The sequence below is a fragment of the Bombus flavifrons genome, chromosome 3, assembly GCF_040668555.2.
Source record: "Bombus flavifrons isolate JBK064 chromosome 3, iyBomFlav1_principal, whole genome shotgun sequence".
NCBI classification, from domain to species: domain Eukaryota; kingdom Metazoa; phylum Arthropoda; class Insecta; order Hymenoptera; family Apidae; genus Bombus; species Bombus flavifrons.
Genome location: NC_138444.1, coordinates 15,450,356 through 15,470,372, shown reverse-complemented (window position 1 = coordinate 15,470,372; position 20,017 = coordinate 15,450,356). Strand labels below are relative to the sequence as shown.

At 35.1% G+C, this 20,017-nt stretch overlaps 2 protein-coding genes across 9 annotated transcripts; one reads left to right on the top strand and one right to left on the bottom strand.

The window, feature by feature from the left end:
• Positions 1 to 511: 511 nt before the first annotated feature.
• LOC138178541 (sterol O-acyltransferase 1) lies at positions 512 to 7,746 on the top strand. 4 transcript variants are annotated; one of them, XM_069110501.1, is made up of 10 exons: positions 512 to 658; positions 1,128 to 1,381; positions 1,579 to 1,652; positions 2,165 to 2,292; positions 3,364 to 3,534; positions 4,057 to 4,205; positions 4,284 to 4,423; positions 4,762 to 4,925; positions 5,642 to 5,915; positions 6,321 to 7,746. In XM_069110501.1, the coding sequence occupies exons 2-10, from the start codon at positions 1,309 to 1,311 to the stop codon at positions 6,738 to 6,740; spliced, it is 1,593 nt and encodes a 530-aa protein (XP_068966602.1). In that variant the 5' UTR covers positions 512 to 658; positions 1,128 to 1,308; the 3' UTR covers positions 6,741 to 7,746. The 4 variants fall into 4 exon arrangements, with proteins under 4 accessions (XP_068966602.1, XP_068966599.1, XP_068966601.1 ...); XM_069110498.1 differs by lacking the exon at positions 512 to 658 and adding an exon at positions 712 to 972; XM_069110500.1 differs by lacking the exon at positions 512 to 658 and adding an exon at positions 712 to 995.
• Positions 7,747 to 10,068: 2,322 nt separating this feature from the next.
• Positions 10,069 to 19,021, bottom strand: MED1 (Mediator complex subunit 1). Of its 5 annotated transcripts, none has more exons than XM_069110497.1 (9): positions 18,748 to 19,021; positions 18,279 to 18,424; positions 18,075 to 18,208; positions 17,855 to 17,993; positions 17,554 to 17,773; positions 17,248 to 17,473; positions 16,938 to 17,169; positions 12,671 to 16,864; positions 10,069 to 12,511 (listed from the first exon to the last, which is right to left on the bottom strand). In XM_069110497.1, exons 1-9 carry the CDS (start codon positions 18,776 to 18,778, stop codon positions 12,461 to 12,463), a joined length of 5,373 nt encoding a protein of 1,790 aa, XP_068966598.1. In that variant the 5' UTR covers positions 18,779 to 19,021; the 3' UTR covers positions 10,069 to 12,460. The 5 variants fall into 5 exon arrangements, with proteins under 5 accessions (XP_068966598.1, XP_068966594.1, XP_068966595.1 ...); XM_069110493.1 differs by having other exon boundaries at positions 10,069 to 16,864; positions 18,748 to 18,835; positions 18,921 to 19,021; XM_069110494.1 differs by having other exon boundaries at positions 10,069 to 16,864; positions 18,748 to 18,810; positions 18,921 to 19,021.
• Between the last annotated feature and the right edge of the window lie 996 nt (positions 19,022 to 20,017).

Below are 20,017 nucleotides of genomic sequence, written 5' to 3'. Positions count from 1 at the left end.
CCCTCATAAAATATAAACGCGAAACAGTAAGACGAATTTATTCTTCGGTATAAAGTAAAAGCAATGATTACTTTGAATTAGATTAACTTTAACATTTAACATTTACAAGAAAAAAACGTAGATTATAGAATCTAGGATAAAGATGCAAAATGTAGAGAATACAGAATATAAGATCTAGAAAAGATAATTAACGAACAAATTTTCTTCTAAAACAACGAATAAAGAATTGAAATAAAAATTGAAAAAGATCTTATTCTAGCAAGAACGCATCTAATTCCTATCATTTCGTTCCTAGAAACAAACTTGCGAAAACAAGCACCGAGCCGTGAAACTATCCTAAGAAACAATAAAATTTCTCGGGTATGCACAACGTGCAACGAGTTGCGAATATTTTTCAGCCTGTAATTTACACTGCGCATTCTTCGTATCTCTTGGTTCGGCGTTGTTTCGCGCTATGAACGCGACAGATTCAGTAAACGTCCAGGCAAGCCGCAAACCGCTATTGCAATTACTTAATCAGAAGAGACGAGGACATAGAAACGAGTGACGAGTGCGCGTGTACTCGACGAAGAATGAAAGGACGATATCGACGCCTAGACGAAAGAAACGCGGGTGATTCTATTGCCACGCGATCAGCTGAAAAATTCGATAATCGTTGGTATGGTCGCCTGTATTCTTGTACGTTCTATATGCTTGTGCTCTTCCCGATCCGGCCGATGGATCAGTAGCGGTTTGCGCCTCGTATAGTGTAAACGCTTCCCTAACTTCTAACGTCGTTGAGTCGATTCGTTTTCGAACCTTTTCAGTCGTGAAAATCGGCTAAGTTGGTTATCGGTTAAAGAGACCAAATTGAATGGATTCGAATTATCACAGTGCTCGAACTGATTTTAAATCGTCGATTTCTTTTTCTATCAACGACATCTCGAAATCGATCTGTTTTTTAAACATCATTGCCGTTGAAGTGGCCATTAGGTATATTAGCTCTTCGAATCGTCGTATGTGTTTTTGAATCAACTCGTCATCGAAGCTCTACGAACAATAAATTAATTCACAACATCAAGCAAAATACTATTTCCTTCGGATCGAGTGCCTACGATTTCAGTAATATTCACTTGGTTGGTTCACAGGTTTGTCACGATTTAGCGATATCTGTACAGATCTCGGGATACTTGGCGCAGATTATTCCAATATTTCCAAAACCGTATGGCATTTTTGTGAAACCTGACCGGTATCGAGGTCCTCCGAGGTTCATTGAATATAAAATAATGAATCGTTGAATCACAGATAAGGGAAAACGAATAACGAACTATGATGGAACAAGTTACCAGTAAGAATACCAGTGAGAATACCAGTGAGACGCAGGAGGATCCGAAAACACACAGTACGTGCTGAATTGATTTTATAGCGATATTGACATTATTACCTTTAAAGAGGAGATTGTACTCGATACAGATACGTACTTTCCGAAATTTTCTTTAAAACGACAGGCAAATAATTGCAATTGACAGATGAGAGTACGATTAAAGCGAAGTTTTGAATATCTTGCAAGCATTGTATGTTTTTATTACTTTATTGCAGACATGGAGTCTACCAAATTCAAACAATGTGGAGTGCGTGATATAATTATCAATGAAGTTCAAGGACAAATGCAGGTATGAAAAATTAAACTGTAATTTATAATAATTCGCGTGTAGTATAATCGATTTATATTAATTCATCTGAATGTTGTCTTCTTAATAGAATCCAATAAAATTCGAGAACAGATGGTAACGCCAGATGTTCGTATCTTGCTAATTCACAAACTCGTTTAATTTTAATAGAGGAATCTAATAAATATAATTAATTCTTTGTTTAAGTAATTGATCAAACACATACACGATCGATCTAATTAATTTTTGTAACTGTTGTAAAATACAGGAAATTGTAAATTTGCATATGTTCATTACCACTGATTCGTTTGATTCGATTAAGTGAAATTAATTAATAATGAAAGCGTACAATTACATGATGATTGTAAAAGCACTAAAGGATAAATTGGAAACGTTATTATACGGGCGGATTGATCGATTACTAGACGCTATGGGCTTGTTAAAAGTTAAAATTGACTTTATAAAATAAACTTGTTAAAGGCGGTAATAAAATATAATTATCTTTTTTTCTACAGGAAATTAGGCAAGACATTTTGGAGATCATTAACAGCCAAATGAACGATATGATATCCGAAATAATGAGCAGATTCAATTCAACGGAGTTGAAAGATCTAACGGAGTCCGAGAAATACTCTAACAGAACGTAATTGCATAATCGCACTTAAACCTTGATATTACACTCTTCTATGCTCACATTACTTTCGACTTACACTATTGCATTCGCTGCTGATTTTATACATATATATGACTTTTCCTTATGCTTTACATCCATCCTTCAGGAGCAACTATTCGATATCAATTATTTTTTAAATTGACAAATTATTTTGCTCGTGTGAATTATCGCAAGTTAATTAAATCGATTGCTTTACTGTATTTAATCAAAATTAAGAAAAGATCAAATATTTTTTCGAAAAAGAATTCTTGAACGTAAAAAAAAGGAACTTAACCCGTTGTAGTCAAAAGATTCATTTCATATCTGTTTCTTTAGATCCAAAACGAAAATTTCAATTTTATATTTCGTTTAAATTGCATCCAAAATTATTTATTTGTCCATGGTTCATGCGAGTACAACACTATGGTAGCCAATTGACAATGGCAAAGAAAGGAGAACAATTTTTCTCTTGGAAGGTATAGGTGACAATTTTCGAGTAAATAATTCACGCCAACGTTTAACTGTGAAACAAAGATTTGACCACGCGCTTGACTGCTTTGACCTGATTCGACAAACTTTAGTGTATTCTATTGTTTGTACACAACATATGTATATGTACAACGTTCAGAAACTAATAACAATAGTAAAATTATAAAGAATAATATTGCGGTCAGAAAGCTAAAAACAAAGCTACATTATATTAGAGAGAAGAAAGGAAAGAATTGTAAACTGTGTTTGTGAAGATTAATAAGCAAAGGAACCAATACATGAACGATAAAATAACATTCTTTCGTGCTATCATAATTTTGTATACGTGCTATAAAAACATGATAAAAGTATAAAGCAAGATACATTGAACTTAAGTACATACGTGTCCAAAGCTGTTTTCGCGAATTAGATAATTTCGCAATTTCAGTCCACTTCTTTTCTTTTTTTCATGATCCACGTTAAAAAAAAAGATTTAATTTATCAATTGATATCAATTGATATTTTTGTCGCAAGTAATTGAATGTTAAGTTTAATTTGTTAAATACTGATCGTTTCATTGTCATTTCACTATAGGAAACCAACAAAGGAGAACATGTTACCTACCAAACAATTTCTTCAAAGAAATTCTCTATTGACCGACCTGTACGAGATTAAACATATTCGTACCCTTTATAATGCCATCGTAGCAATGTTGATAATTCTCTTAATACACACCGCTGCGCACGATATCCGTCACATAGGCTCGTAAGTACACGCGTACTCCTTGCACTCATTTATCTTAATATTTCTTTACCAAAAAAAATCAACACTCGAGAAAATATTTACTCGAATCGATCATTATGTAAAATCGAGCTCGATGTAAACAGTAAAGATCGTCGTATTGGAAGTAATAGAAAGGGAAATCTTCAAATTGAAATTAATTGATCCTATTAGAGTATTTGAATTTTTGTATCTCAATTTCACTTTTCTTTCGATGAGGCAAAAAATACTTTGACGTTTTAGATAAAACTTTGCCATAAGATTGAAATAAGAAGTGAGACGTATCGAATTATCTATCGTGTTTTCCACAACTTTAAGCAATTTCTTAGCAACGATAGAAAAATACGATTAGATGACAAGTGACCCAAGAAACATAACAGAGTTACGACGAAGTATCTTAATAAAATAAAATTTAGGATAAAGTACAGAGAATAATAAGATAGAAAAGTACTATGGAATATAACACATGCAAAAATCTTCGATCGTCCACATAATTTATTCTTTCAGGCCTAATCTCGGCATCGACACAGTGCGAGCTGGTTTTGCCAAATTTCAAATAGTATTGCTCATTTGGACTCTTATGAAGTTATCGGTTCTAGGAGTATACCCTACTTTCTGTTGTTGGGCCACTCGTCGCCTCAAATACGAGCCAAATTGTAAGTTAATTTCGATTCAGTTATCTTCAGATTTTAATAAACTTCGAGCTACTGATGCTTACAAATTTTTTTTTGCAGCTTTCGCCAAAAAAGTTTGGGATTACGTATGGCTAGCAAGCATCATCCTATATCTGACTTTGTTATTTATATTTCCTACCAAAGCTTTACTTGACAATGATTTGCCCTTTGCATCTAGTATGATCATTCTTATGGAGCAAGTAAGTATATTTTATAGCAATTGTCATTGACTAATCAAATCACACGAAGTTAAATCGTTTTCCCGAAATCTTATTTAATTACGAATGAATAATTTCTATCGATAGTGGAAAGAAAATATCTGCAATTATTTACTAACATTTGCCTAATTAATTTTTTTGTAAAATTTATATAAGGAATATATTCCTATACATATAATTTCTGGAGAAAAATCTTTTTACAATTGAGAATTGAGAATAGGTATTTGTAATGTCATATTAATATTAGTCATAAATTAATACTCGTTAAATTACATCGTAAAATTGCAAAATAAAAATATACCTTCTTATGCATTTCATAGGTCCGGCTAGTCATGAAGATTCATGCATTCATAAGAAGTGTCGCACCAAAATTTTTGTCCTTTAAACCTCATTCAGATACACCAACACCACAGCCACCTGATTTTTCCAAGTATCTCTATTTCTTGTTCGCACCAACTCTCATTTACCAAGACAGATATCCTAGGTAAGTTGAAAACTTAGGATTATACTTAAATTCAATGATTATCGTTATACATTGTTATACGTGAGCTGAAATTTAACGTTCTCCAAAATATCTAGAATATTTTCTTCTCTTTCTATAACAATAAAATTTACGTATATTGAATAGTATTCCTTAAATCTATCATCCTGCCGTGTCAAAATCGAAATTCAAGAAACGACACGAGGAAATATTACGCCTTAAGATATGAGAAAGCTTTTCAAAATGTATTATTATATCTTTAAAAATGACTATCTGTGTCGCTGAATGATCTTTTCCAGTTTAAATGGCTCTCGAGATAGCATACGCGATAGAGTCTTTAAGTACTAAAATATTAAACTGTAAATCGAATTATCAAGATTTCGAGCACTTGATAATTATTCTATCAAAAGAACAATCGATGTTTTGATTCTTTTTATCCCTCTACAAGAGATAAAAATTGCAAATATCGAAAGATACGATCAAAAATTTGGATACGCTCGAAAATAAACTTTTCTATTAATATATTTCAATCTTAGATTTTGTACTTTGTTAAGAAATAGAAGAATCGTGCGAGAAACAAATTTTGAATATCAAAAATACACACTCCAATCTTAAATTTCAATCTCATGTATAAATAAGACAAGTACGTATAGAAGAAGATCGACATATTATTTGAAATAAACATTTACATGTAACATATGAAATATTCCACTGTTTAGATTGAAGCGCATTCGATGGAACATCGTTCTGTCCAATTTCGTCGAAGTAATAACGATCATCATTTTCGTTGCGCTTCTCTACGAGCGATTGTTGTATCCAAACTATCGGGATTTTGGGAAACATCCAGTCGAGGTGGGAAAAGTGATGCTGAATATTCTCAGCTCGATGCTGCCTGGCATTTTAATGTTCGTTTGCGGTTTTTATCTTCTCCTGCATTGTTGGATGAATGCTACCGCTGAACTGTTACGATTCGCAGACAAGATGTTTTATAAAGTAAGTTTCTAAACATCTTCGACGTCACGCTCAATGGAAGATTATCTCAGCGCATGACACATACATCCTGGAAACCAACGAACAGTCAGCAAAAAAAAAAAAAGAAAAATATCATCACAGCCTCCAAATTCCATTCACAAAACCACATAATATACTCTAAATGCTTCTGGCATCTCGAATTTCCTAACAGCCTACCTGAGTCATCGAGATCGTTGCATCAAATCTATCGTGTTCATGTGGATGCTTCGTCATCGTTCTTTCCAATCTATCTACTCCTTCCGATCTATCGCAACTTTCTTATGGGACGTTCATCGATTCATGGATTCTCTCTTTATAGATTATTTATGCACGCATAACACAATGACAAAATACCAGTAAATTTATGTTATACCATTTCAATTGCAGGATTGGTGGAACTCGATCTGCTTCAGCACTTATTATCGAACCTGGAACATCGTGGTACACGATTGGTTATACACTTACATTTACAAGGACATGTACGAGATCCTGACTCCAGGAAACAGGACTATATCTACTTGTGCGGTCTTCGCTATCTCGGCGATTATTCACGAATACATCCTCAGCTTCACCACCCATTTCTTTTATCCAGTTATGTTGATTCTTTTCGGTGTTATTGGCCTTACGGTCGTGTTTGTATTGAAGACTGCTGGAAACGTCTTCCTATGGTTCAGCTTGAGCGTAGGTAATGGAGTAATGGTTAGCTTATACTGCATGGAGTATTTCGCCAGGATCAATTGTCCTCCGGTTCGAGACGATTTCTGGGACGTTTTCATCCCCAGAAGTTGGGCGTGTATTTTTAAGTGAGGGATAGCAAATGTTTTAAGCTTTATTCGAATAGACACTCTGAATATGTTGTGAAAGTGTTTGTGTAAGGATTTTTGCCAGTGGTTATTGAATTCTAGATATATTTGAAGAACGGTATAACCGAAGCAGTATAAATTAGTATAGATAAATCGTGAATTATCTGAAGAAGAAGAAATTAAACACAAAGCATTGCGTAAAGCTATATTAATATATATATGCTTATATACATCTAAGATGTTGTATCTTATAAATTATAAAATACCATCTCTTCAATTTTAGAGAGATTACCCAGGAATAAAAGCCAGGGAATTGAAACTAAGAAAGGAATCATAATCTTTTAATTAGAAAAATAAAAATAATAATGTTTGAATGGTAATGTTTGTATGCTAGGTATCAATGTGTAGATGTATCATGTAATACTCCCACCCATAAGCTTTCGAGCATTTACATATTTGCGGATTTCGCATAGATTTCAATTTCTTTTACGAATTTATTGCGTTATCCTAAACTCTTGATGTTATTTCTAGGCGATATTGAATAATATTTATTAACATATAGTATTGATAAAATTATTATAAACATAGCTAAAAGAAGATGTAGATATACGGTTAACGTGAAATTATCGAGATGATAAAAGAAAGTTTCACATAAGTTTCTCTTCCGTCTGTTTCTTCACGATGCGATCTATTTGATATGTTTATTTCTTGTGAAATTCAGTATTTCTATATCTTCAGATATCTTTAGATGGTATCAACCATTTTATATTAATTTATCAATTCATTTTTAATAGAATTTAGTTGTTAATAGATACTATTTATACTATCTAAGAATAATATCATGATTACAGTAACATGATAGATTCGTTAAATTGACCTTTGTAAAATTTTCATGCGAAATCTGCAAACATGTAATACTTATGAATTTTATTATAAGTCCAAATAGTTATGGACGGAGGTGTATACGTATATGCATAAAGCAATGAAATAAACGACTATTATTTGTTTTCTCATGTTATATTTACTCTTCTCTCCTTCCCCTTTCCTCTTTTTTTTTTTTCTTTAGCAACTTCTGATAGAACCAAAGTTGAAGAAACGCGCGAATTTCCAAAAAAGACATAGTCTTTATTATCAAGGCTTACATACGTGTCTCGAGAATTCAGCGTGTATTCGAAGACACTCGTCGATAAAGATAATTTTATATATATATATATATACTTTATAATTATATGTATATATCTTCTTTTTCTCTATACAGGTCGATGCTTAAATGTACATGCACGCGCTAATACAGTTACATTTATACAGAGGCTCCTTCACAGATTTGTATTTCCGTTTTCTTCTCTTTCAACAATTCAATTAAACTTAAACTCCTTAAAGAAAACTCTTTACAGAAACTAGTTCTTCATATTCACAACAACGATTACTATCAATATCAGAACATAAGTACATGTATCCATAATCCGATCAATCAAATTCGAAACATTCACAGTTTCTCGCTTAAAGGTACACGTCCTTCTGGAAATAGGACGATCCAGAAATCGTCTGAAACCACAGGACTATTGATCCTGACGAAATATTCCATACAGCATAAACTAACCGGCACTGCATTACCGATACTCATTCTGAACCAGAGGAACATATTTCACGCACGTGTATCATAGAGAAATAAACATATTCCATATGTACATTCCATAAAATTCTTCCAAGTTTCACGCGACGTTTTCACGGTACGTTAAATTACATCTGAAATTTTACAGTCGTAACATCTTCAATTTTCTAACAGAAAATTCGTTCGCTTTCAAGGAAAGCGAAAACGTTGCAGTTCTTAAACCGAAAGAACTTTAATAACAAGTGTTGCGAAATGAAATTAGGTTTAACACTTTGGTGGAAGATTGAAGAAACAGGTGATAAAAGATTTCAAACTTTCAAAATTGAACTTATATCGCTTGCATTCTTACTCCTTTTTTTCTTCTTCACAGCTGATGCACAATTTTGGAAGTTTTGTCACGACATATTTCATTCGGAATATCTCGGAGAAGAGGGATAAATAATAAAAACAAAATTGCATTATTTGTACCTGTGTTCAAATAAATAATTATAGAAATAATCAAATGGTCACTAACTGAGCATCTCTCACATTCTCATATCTTTCTTCCTTTCGTTCACATTGAATTAATTAAATTCAATATTTATCAGTTATCGTATTTGTATATTTTTTATTTTATTACAGCACCGTTTACGCGGCGCAAACGCCTTCTAGGTCTATGTACACCATCGTGAGTATTGAAAAAATAAACCATATTTTTCCCTCGGGAGCACCGGACAATTTCCTCTTCAAGAATTTTTTTATTCCTCTCATCTTATCTTCTTCTTTTTTTTTCTTTTATCCATCGGAGCAAAGTATTGTCTACGATACGGTACTCCCGCTCGAAAATACAATTTTCATCAAATTTACACATGGAAAATGATCTGTACGTCGTTATTTCAATTCACTTCTAATCTTCTCTCTCTCTCTTACTCTCGCTTTTTCTCTAATATCTCTTAATTATCCGCAACAGACATATAACTCGCTTACTTTATTCATATAACTTCTGTGTCTGTTCTCTTGTCTTAATCTTTGGTTCAAACATCGAATAAATGCAACACAGATTAATACATCTGACGTTTATTCAATCTTTAAACCGAAACATTTTTGCCTAATTTGTACAAAGACAACGTCATTTTCTTAAGATCAGAATTTCAATCCTTTGAAAAACACAATATCCTGAAAAATAATATAAATTATTAACTACATTTAAGTGAAACAAATCTGACGATTTGGAAATTAAATAAAAATAAATTTATTTGGAAACATTAATTTCGTGAGATAATCAATTCCATATTGAAACGAAGATAGTAGGAAGCATCAAAGCACAAAGGATTAAAACTCCATCCTCAAAAATTGTCGTCCTTCCTTTCTTCTTTTTTACCTCTACTTGGCACTTGGTACCTACTATCTCTTCCCTTCCGTTTACTTCTTCGATTCACAATTTTCCACCACGCAGCTGAAACACTGAGGACACTTGAAAAATATTCTAATCAAAACGTATTGATTCCAATAAGATTTCGTAAAAATTTTGTGAACTCGTTTACAGAAAATTGTTTACAAGCTCAATTTTCATCATCGCGACGTGTCCTTCGATGCTTCGATCATTTCGTGACTTTCTTTCGTCTGAAATATCTTTTTTTTTATGACAACGAAACATCGTGTTAAACGAAACTATGCGATTAATTCTCATTGTCGATACAAAGCTTTATCGTTAATACGTGACAAAGATTATTTTTCGATGCGTTGACAAACGTTGATTTATTTTTCTTTCCTTTTCTGTTTCTTTTTTCTTCTTCATAAATATTCGTGCAATTTGTCAAACGAGAATTGCTTGAACTGTGGAAACAACTTTTGCAATATCGAAGCACTGACTTTTCTTCGTTGTAAACTGCCGAAGGACACCGTTACGAGGAAGGACAATTGAAGCAAGTACAAGAACAGGAAGGTAAAGATAAAGGACTCGATAAATTGGCTATATAATCTACCTTTCTCACGGCTCCTCGTCGAACAAAATTTCTCCGTATCCATGATATTTTCAAAATAGTGTATTCCATATAACTTGAGAAATTTCTGATGAAAAACGGGCAAAATTTATGTCCATAACAACATAGTATTTGATATAATCAATCATTCTTCCTTTTCTTCAAATATCTCCATAATTTCAAATATAAATAAATTTTCAGTAAAATTATTATTATCTTTGAAACGTTTATATCTTGTAACTAGTAAAAATTCCAGATATATGAAATACGCCAATCGAGAAATATCCTGTCAATATATTTAATACCATATGCCCATTCTACGGTGCCCTTATAAATATTGTCCAACATGGATTTCTATCGAAAATAACTCGTTATGTCCTTGTCTATATTATTCCTCGTATGTCGCAATCATTTAGTACAGCGTTCACTCTTTTTCACACACGCTATCTTTCTCTCTCTTAGAAATCTATAAACAATTGTTTTATTGCTAGCCTAGAGTCAATCACGGCATATGAATTTTATTTATAATAATAAATCACTTTGATATACACGCTGGTTAAATCTTCGTTTCTATATCTGTAAAGTATCTTTACAAAGGGACCGCTTGTTTTTCTCTTTCTCCCAGTTTCTCTTTTTCATTTCTCCTTCTTCTTTTTTTCTGTATGCTTTCTTTTATATAGATATATTATATATATATATATATATATGTATATGTACATATGCATAAGAAAATTGAACTTGCTCGAGATTCGCATACGGGGACGTAAACTATATTTATATTCGGCAGGACATTTCAGGAGAAGTGAAAATTCTCTGCTATATACAGGGTGTCCCCTTCTGACATTTATCAATTATTTAACCTTTGAGAAACATAAGTAATGCGCTCGCCTGGGAATTCTTAACGCATAACTCGTAGGAAGATATATTTCCGAACATACAAATTCTTCTAACATTTGTAAGATCTCGGATAATATTTTCATAATTTACAAAACGTACATAATTTGAGCGAAAATGTTTGTGTAAATAAATATTAATTTACAAAGATATTTGTCTAGTTAAAGAAAACAAAATATGGTAAGAAAAGATATTTGCTTTTACACGTACTCAATTCTGAAATTGGTAACAGGCTCGATCAAATCAAATCGTTCTTCAATCTCTCGTAGCCTACAGATTAGATAAAATTAATTATTTAAAAAATTTAAATAATCTAAGATCAGAACAATCTGCTTTGTTCACATCTGATTCTTAAAACAGCATATGTTTTCTTTATCGTGATTAGCTAGTTTCATAAATTTATTTGGATATTATCAGGAAAGTGTAAGAACAGTAACTGTAGATTGAGCAGGATCGATCAATTCTAATAATTAATACGAAACGATGTTGAATACTAAATTTAGATACAACAATCTTTCATATCTTTGTAAATAACTTTGCAATAATAAACACTCAAATACAAACGCATACATTTTCGCTTAAAATCATGAAAGATAAGATTGAACAAAAACTAGGAATCCTCCCACCTTTACATATAAAACAATTATATTTCCATGACATTTGAAGAACACACAAGAAAGATATGACTTTACTTTTATTGATTTCCTGATTTTTATATCAGTCGATAACTAAAAAGAAATTTTTTGATATGAAATAACTAAAAAAGAGCGTAACCCGATAGATTCGAAGAGATATAAACTCTGTTAGTTTAATTTAATTAATAATAGTTATACTAACTAACTAACTAACGTTATTAATACTTTTATACACTCAAGATGGTGAGAAATCCATATACTTAATCTCAAAATCAAATGCACAAAGATGGCTTTGATGTAGAACTAGATGTCAAGAAATTGAATTTCAAAATTGCTCCTGTATAAAAAAACGAGAAATATCTTACCATATTTTTCGCCTGCGAGCTTCATTCTTTATCTCTACTCTCTACTGATCAAGCAACCAAAGAGAAATTAAAAGGTAGATACAACAAAGATACCAAATTGTTAAAAATCATTTCATAAAGACATTCCTTCACCCAATGTTTCAAAAACTCGAGGAGCGCCAATTAACTCGACGACAATTCCAGGCTGTGCACCACGATATCATATTTGAGAAAGAACGGTCGAAAACGTGGAGCACAGCGGAGCAGGACCGACTAATTCAACAGCAGCCAGTCAGCCAGCCTTTCAGGACACCCTGTACCAGTCGCGGCTAAAATTAAATCTACAGTTTCAGTAACCTTCATTTGCCCATTCCCACCAGCGCCTCGTCCATCAGCTCGTCATCGGTGATGCACGGCGAAGCGGAGTGAGGCGAGGGCGGGATGACCCTCGGCGAGGGTGCAGGACTTTTCACGATGTGCACACTCACGGAAGGACTCGCTGGAAAGGCAGGCGGTGGAGGTGGTGGCGTATTCCTGCGAACCGAAGCTGCCTGGGTCATGGCCCGCTCGGGGATACTGGTGAAGTTCAGGCTCTTAGCTACCTCCTTCGGCGTAGAAAAGTCCAGAAGCATTTCAGCAGCTTCTTGAGACGTCGTTGTGGGTATCTCGGTGCCAGGAGGCTTCATCGAACTCGAGGAACCCTCCGAAGACACCGTTGTTCCCAACGAAGACGAAGAGGAAGATCCTCCGGAAGACGGAACTTGCGGTGTTTGTATTTGTTGCTGCTGAGACTGTTGTGACTGTGACGTTTGTTGTTGAGATTGTTGTTGTTGCGGCTGAGGTGGCTGAGGCTGTTGCTGCTGCTGAGACTGCTGCGATGGTTGTTGCTTCTTCTCGTCGGATTTGTACTTTGTCATCGTAACGTCCACTGGCTTGATACTTAGATTCAAGCTTTCTGAGGTTCCGCTACCGGAACTCGTTGTAGCTGTACCGTTTCCGCTAGTTATCGTGCCTGTCGTCATCATCGTGGGGTAGACGGATTTACTATTAGGCTGTGAATCAGATGCTTTGGATAGAACGGCCATTACCGAACCACTAGTATCGTCTTTACCAACAACAGTGGAATTTAAACTGCTACTCAGAAATTGCGTGCTAGTCCTACTCATCGGTGGCTCCTTGTCGCGGGATTCGTTCTCGGTTGACTGCATCGAGAGATTCGTAGGAACGTCCAAATCGTGCGAGCTTCCACTAGATAAACTAGGAAGTAGAAGGTTACTGGTACTGTCCGTACCGAGATTTATTACCGAGGCAGCGCTTGTCATGGAAAGATTGTCAGGTTTCGTTTGTACATGGTCTCTTCTACCCTGGCTCGATTGATCCTCTGAGGCTGTCTTAGAAGCGGTGCTCGACGTGTTCGATAAAGTTTGTAGTTTCCCCTGTTCCGACGTCTGTTTTGTGGCAAGATTGTCCAACGTTTTCCCACTATCGGGAAGCATGGATAGTTTCTCTGATTTCTTGTCGCTAGAGTCTGCGTTAGCTCTAGCGGACAATTTGGGTATTTGAAATTTTGTATCCAGCTGTTTCATGAGACCTTCGACGACTAACTGCGGCGGTAAATTGGGTAAATTCGATAAATTCGACATGGAAGCGTGAGCAGCCAGCAGCTTGAACGCTCTTTCGCTCTCGCTCTCCTCTCGTAATCCTGACGGACTTGATTTTCTAGTATCCCCGATTCCTTTTGAAGGAAATATACTTTTGTCGCTAGACTTTGATAATCGGGATTTATCACGATTTCGACTGAGATCCGTCACACCGGAACTTGCTGTTTTCGGAGAACTCGAAGAAGATTTAGAGGACATCACATTTTTAGAAAGTAATCCACTACTACCGCTACTCCCAACACTGATTCCTCCAGCTCCGTTACCGCTTCCAGAATTCGACCCTGAAATAGACTTCAAGGCAGACAACATCTTTTGTCCTATGAGATTTGCTTTGTTTCCACTACTACCGCCAGAACCAGAAGAGGAGGATCCAGATAGCTTTGGGGATGTTTGAGACGGTGGTTTCTTTGATGCAGGACCGGAACTTACACCTGGCTTCAAACCAGTGTGCGTTTTCGGAGAACCATTACCTGATATAGCTGTCGACGACGTGGACGAACTCGAAGACGTTCCAGTAGCGACAGACGTCGAGGAAGAAGACAATTTAAGATTCGTGCCAGACTTGGAATCTTTCGTGCGAGTTTTATTAATTGTTATCTTCATTCCATCGGAACTATGCTTTACCATATACTCTGCAGGATTTTTCGTATCCATAGATGAATTTTTACTAATACACTTTCCTTCTGCGGTCTTATTCGAGGAGCTTCCAACGTTTCTTTCTTTCTGACCGCCTGAATTACCACTTCCACTAGTTGCTGACTTCGTCCCACCGTTGCCACCATCATCCGTACAATGCTGAGCGTTCTTCAGCTTATCGATAACGGCACTCAACGAGCCCTTTCTATTTCTCGCTTGTTGAGCGATGGCTGACTTTCCAAGTTCAGAATTGCCCGATGGTGGTGTACTGCCTCCACTGCTAGGCAAAGTAGATTGCGTTTCCCCGCTAGGAATTAATTCCAGTTGTTTTAACTTACCACTGGAAGACTTCGTCTTCGGACTCTGATGACCACTCGATCCACCGAAGGCTAAAGACGATGTTTTTCTCTCCTTCTCTCGATTGGAGTCTTTGCTCGACGACGACGAAGATTTTATTTTTGATTGTCCAGAATCAGTGGTTTTACTGGATGGTGAATTCGCCGCAGATTTCAGCGCAGACATACTCGGCTTACCAGTGCTCGCTGAACTGCCGTGCTTTGGTGACGAAGTGCCGTGTTTCGGACTCACACTCGCAGGTACTGGTGTATGTTTGGGACTACTGCTATAGACCGGAGAGTGCTTTGGACTTTGCACTGGCTTGTTTGTTGATTGTTTCAATGTAGGACTGGACTTACCTACGAGAGCAAGTGGACTGGTGTGCGTCGGAGACGGACTAAATTTTCGTAATGTCGCGGCAGGTGATGACGGTCGTGAACTCAAATTTGGCGGCGATTCAGTCGGTTTTATGCTCACTGAAACTGGTTTCGACAAAGGATCTTGTTTAGATGGTATTTTATCCGGCGGCGGTCCCATAGGGCTGTCCTCCCTCTTACGCTTACGTCTTTTTTCCAACTTCCCCTTATCCTCTGTCGACTTGCCCTTGGAACTTTTTCGTTCTCTACGTTCATCCGTCAAACTTTTCGATTGTGTCGGCCCAGCTATTGGGGTTATAGTAATAGAGCTCGGTAAAGTGGTTTGCGGTGACGATGCTATTGGTATTATTTCAATGCCTGGCCTCCTTTCCAAACCCATCCCCGTAAGTACAGAGTTATAGTTCGTAGTCTGACCCAAACTACTGCTTGAAATTGGCGTTATACTTACGGATGGCGGCACCAGACTTTTGTTCTCTTCAAAAATAATCGGACTCTTTTTCTCCTCTCTCTTCCTCGATTTGCGATCGCGCTTGATCAATTCTTCCACATCTTGTAAATCGTGAACTTCCGTTATCTCGCTCTCGTTGTCAATATCATAATCGGAGCTCTTATCTGTTCCTAAAATATCCGTTGGATCCAAATTAGAAAAATCCAAACCACTAGTTAAGCTCGTAGCTGATGTTGGCGTAGACGTTCTTGTCTCGTTTAAATTTTCTCTACCACCGGTTGGTGTACCTAGGGGCGTAGAATCTGAACTAGAACTTTCCAATAATATTTCAGCACTCTCGTCTCCCTTTCTTTTGGGACTTCGCCAAATACCATCCGCAGTTTTTCTTTTACGTGTTTTTTTTGTACGTTCATTCATTGGATTGGTCATAGAGTTTTTTGCCTGTCCAAGTAACGCTCCCAATTGTAATGGATTTAACATAGCAGTAGTCGTGGTATCGGATTGGCCGGAATACGACGGAAACCCGATACTATTCTCCGTTCCGGCATCTAAAAAAGACTGCTGTTGTTGCTGTTGCTGTTGTTGCTGCTGCTGTTGCGACAACTGTTGCCTCCCCATTGTTCCATTTCCATTATTCAACCCAGGTTCCTGTTTGATTTTCGTTTCTCCATTATTGAAGTCGGGCATCCCGGAACCATTCTGACTATTTTGATCTTTTCCGGAACCGAGATTTACATTATAGCTTCCATTTCCGCTATTCAGATTGTTCATCGTACTTAAAGAGTCACGACTCTCCCACGACTTCATGAGAATTCTCATTGTCAGAGGTATACTTAAACACTTTTGCAAGACTTTTCCCGTCAAATCTGACGTTTGTTCCGTGTTCGTTATACTTATGCCATACAATTTGCACTTGAGCGCAGAGATATCCGTCAAATCCAATTCTGCTGTTGCCATTGTCTCCTCGAAAGGATGCTCCAAACTTACCGATATGTGTTGCCATGATAAAGCGCTTACTTCGAATATAGTTGCATGTTCTGGATCTTGCCGAGCCATAGGTCTAACGCAACTAGCGATTAACGTATTAAAGAGCGCTTGTTGACGTAAGTATACCAGGATTTGTGGGACATGCGCCGGATGAGTGAAAGGAATACTACACACTAACACACCTTCCATATTTTTGTTCTCTGTCATGAAATAACAGTGCTGTTGATCCGGTAAAGTCTGTAACAAAAAGTAACGTTTAAAATAGCATAAGATTTTAATTATTAAATATCACGTAAAATGTTTCACATACAACATAAAGTCCTCTGTTATTCCGACAATCCTGTTGTCCTTCACTGGCATGCTGAATAATTAAACTAAGTAATGGATGGGGAGCAGATATGTCTCCACATTCTAATTCTGTTACTTTCTGTATTCTACGCACTAGTTCCATGCACATCGGCATTTTCTTGGCGAGCTTCAATACAAAGCAAGCGGGTAATACCGATGAATTTGTACCAGTTAACGGAGCATATGATGGAGTACTACAAAATATTAGTTATCAATTAGAAATTGATCATTAAGACCAATGCAATGTATGTATTTCGTAAAAAACAACAAACCTTTTTCCTGTAGGACTTCTATTTACAGTTATGATACTAGATGTAGGCAACTTGTGAGCAGTCGAACCTTCCATACAAACAGTAACGGAATGACCAATCTTTCGCTTGATAACTACCTCCGAATTCAATGCATCACAGGTACGATTCTCCTGATCTATTAAATCATAAGGAGAAACAAAGTATGTTAGCTTCATAGCGTGACCACCTCTTCTTCGTTCAAGGATTCCTGGAATAAAAAATCATTGTCTTATCATGGAAATTTCTATCTCCTTAATCTCATAAAAATAAATATGATTTGACACTAACCAACTGGGCTTTTATGAACAAGATTAAAAGGTTCTTTTATAAATGTTTGCAATTGAGCTAAGATACCCAGATCAGCCTCCAGTGACTGTAAAGCACTAAATGCTTTACATTTTACCTTCTTATCGGCATTTAATTGATATATTGAAGCTAAACCTTCTAATTGTACTGTAAAATCAAGGAAGTCTCCTCTTGACAAACAAGACACCAATACATCACAGCTCTGCAGAAATTTCATTAAGAACTATTATATAATAAAATATACTTAAAAAATTATTTTCTTACAAAAACTAATAATCCATACCTGCTGTTCGTTTTTCCCTTCGTGATGAATTTTAACATCTTTAACTACACCTGATGGCTCCAAAAGAACCTCCAAAAAGAACATATCAGAGGAGATAAACAATTCTGTGCCTGGTGGACCAGACATCATAAACTTTAAGCTGTAACACAATTACAATACAAATGTTGACCAAATTATCTAATTTAAGTTTTCTTAAAATAAATTATTCACAAATATTTACCCTAATTGTCTAGTTAAACTCTCCAAACGTTCTACCATGGATTGTAAAGACGTTACTTTAATGGAATGTTGCAAAGTATCCAAACATTTTTGTAGTTGGCTTTTCTCCGCACTATCAATTGCAAACCTTTTATCCTATTAAAAATAATAAAAAATATTAATGTTTACCCAAATATAATTTATCAAAATATTACAAGTCGCTTACCAACATAGCCATTCGTAAATTTTTGGCGGTTTCCACCAAAGATTTGAATGTAGAAGCTTTGGAACGTAATTTTTCCATAAGCAATTCCATCTGCCACTCTTTTCCCTTATCCATCCCTGAACCACCAGTGGCAGAAGGTTGCCCACCTAAATTATAAAATGTATCCAATAAATTGTGTAATTCGTCATAAAATACGAAATGAATATTAAATGAATAGCAAATAAAAAGAACTTATTTCAATAAGTAAGGTGAACAAATTTCCATAATCGTATGTAGTTATATCATTGAAAGAGTAATTAACTTTTTGTATATGTATGAATAAATATAAGACGACGCTTTAATAAACGTTCAAATTTTTAAAAATGAGTTCTATACAAATATTTTATTCGATGGATTAAAATATTTAATTTATTTTGAAATAAAATAAAATTTCATAAATTACATTAAATAAATTGTAAATTACACTCACTGAGGGGCTTTTGTCCGTTCGCAACATCCATGTATTCCGTGGTGAATCACACGGATGTTTTATCTACGCGTATATCGATATACGTTTACTATTGTAATATCACAAAAACATTATTATACGCTACATTGTGATAGGAGCTGTTATTTTCACCTAACCCACGTTTGATCGCTTACCTGCTCCTAACCTTCACGCACAATATACTAACTATACTTAGAAGCCATACGTTTCTTCGTATAGGCGTTTTCATCACGATCGTACACACCGTGGTTTTCATCCACAGTATGCCTCAAGAGGGGGAATACTATAACGGTTTATTAAGTTTCATTCTTTTACGCCCTCTCTAGTTACATTTAGCAAATGAATGTTCATTAAAATATTTCATAATTTATTCATAACAAATAATTAATTATGTTTTTGGAAAAAATTTTGTTTCTTAATTTGATATGAATATAATATAATAATACATCGTATAATTAAAACGTAGAATTTCTAGAAGTAGCAGATAGTAGAAGCGGATAATATGAAATACATTTCTATATAAATTATTATACTCATGTAATATTATGTATATCTGGAATCATAACAAGACAAATATATTGACAAGTAATGAAAAATATTTCATTTATAATTCAAACGATATTGCAGGTAATATGTATTTTCAAACTGTAACGTTTTAATGCGTTTGAGAACGATATCGAAGCGTTGAACGAAGCGACATCTCCTGGTGTATCTAAGAAAGCAAAAAATATCCCTAATTAATGCAGGTAGATATGTAAATGTACACTCGAAATATGTACATATGCATTAACAAGTAATTAAAACAAACTGAGTCTAATTACCATAAAATTTCTATTAAATTCTACAAGTTTAAATTAGTACCAGAGAATACTAATTACTGTAGGATTATATACTGAAAGTACAATATAAAATAATGTTAATACTAAAAATTAAAATTGAATAATTAATTGAATAAAATGTCCTTTCTAAAACATATTTTGTCTTCTCTTTATTGTATGTAAATGTTTAATAACATTTAAATCAAGAATCTGCTACGTAGATATTAATTTATTTTTGAAGGTTAGGAAAAAGAAAGGAGGAAATCTGAGAAAGGACATTGGTTGCAGTTTAATAACTTCAATGAACATTGAAAATATTCTTTATTAATGGACATTCCTTCTTCTTGAACTTCGGCTAAAACTTATGCAATTAACTTCATTATTAATTATTAAACATTTTGCCAAGATATTAATAATGCTACTACGCTGAAATG

Excerpts from the sequence above, each read along its gene's own strand:
- LOC138178541 (XM_069110501.1), top strand. The coding sequence starts at position 1,309 with ATGATGGAACAAGTTACCAGTAAGAATACCAGTGAGAATACCAGTGAG. Across the intron at positions 3,535-4,056 it reads GATATCCGTCACATAGGCTC|GCCTAATCTCGGCATCGACA; the intron begins GTAAGTACACGC and ends TTATTCTTTCAG. Across the intron at positions 4,926-5,641 it reads TACCAAGACAGATATCCTAG|ATTGAAGCGCATTCGATGGA; the intron begins GTAAGTTGAAAA and ends TCCACTGTTTAG.
- MED1 (XM_069110492.1), bottom strand. The coding sequence starts at position 18,778 with ATGGATGTTGCGAACGGACAAAAGCCCCTCA. Across the intron at positions 17,774-17,854 it reads AAGGGAAAAACGAACAGCAG|AGCTGTGATGTATTGGTGTC; the intron begins GTATGGATTATT and ends AAATTTCTGCAG. Across the intron at positions 17,170-17,247 it reads AGAAGTCCTACAGGAAAAAG|TACTCCATCATATGCTCCGT; the intron begins GTTTGTTGTTTT and ends AATATTTTGTAG.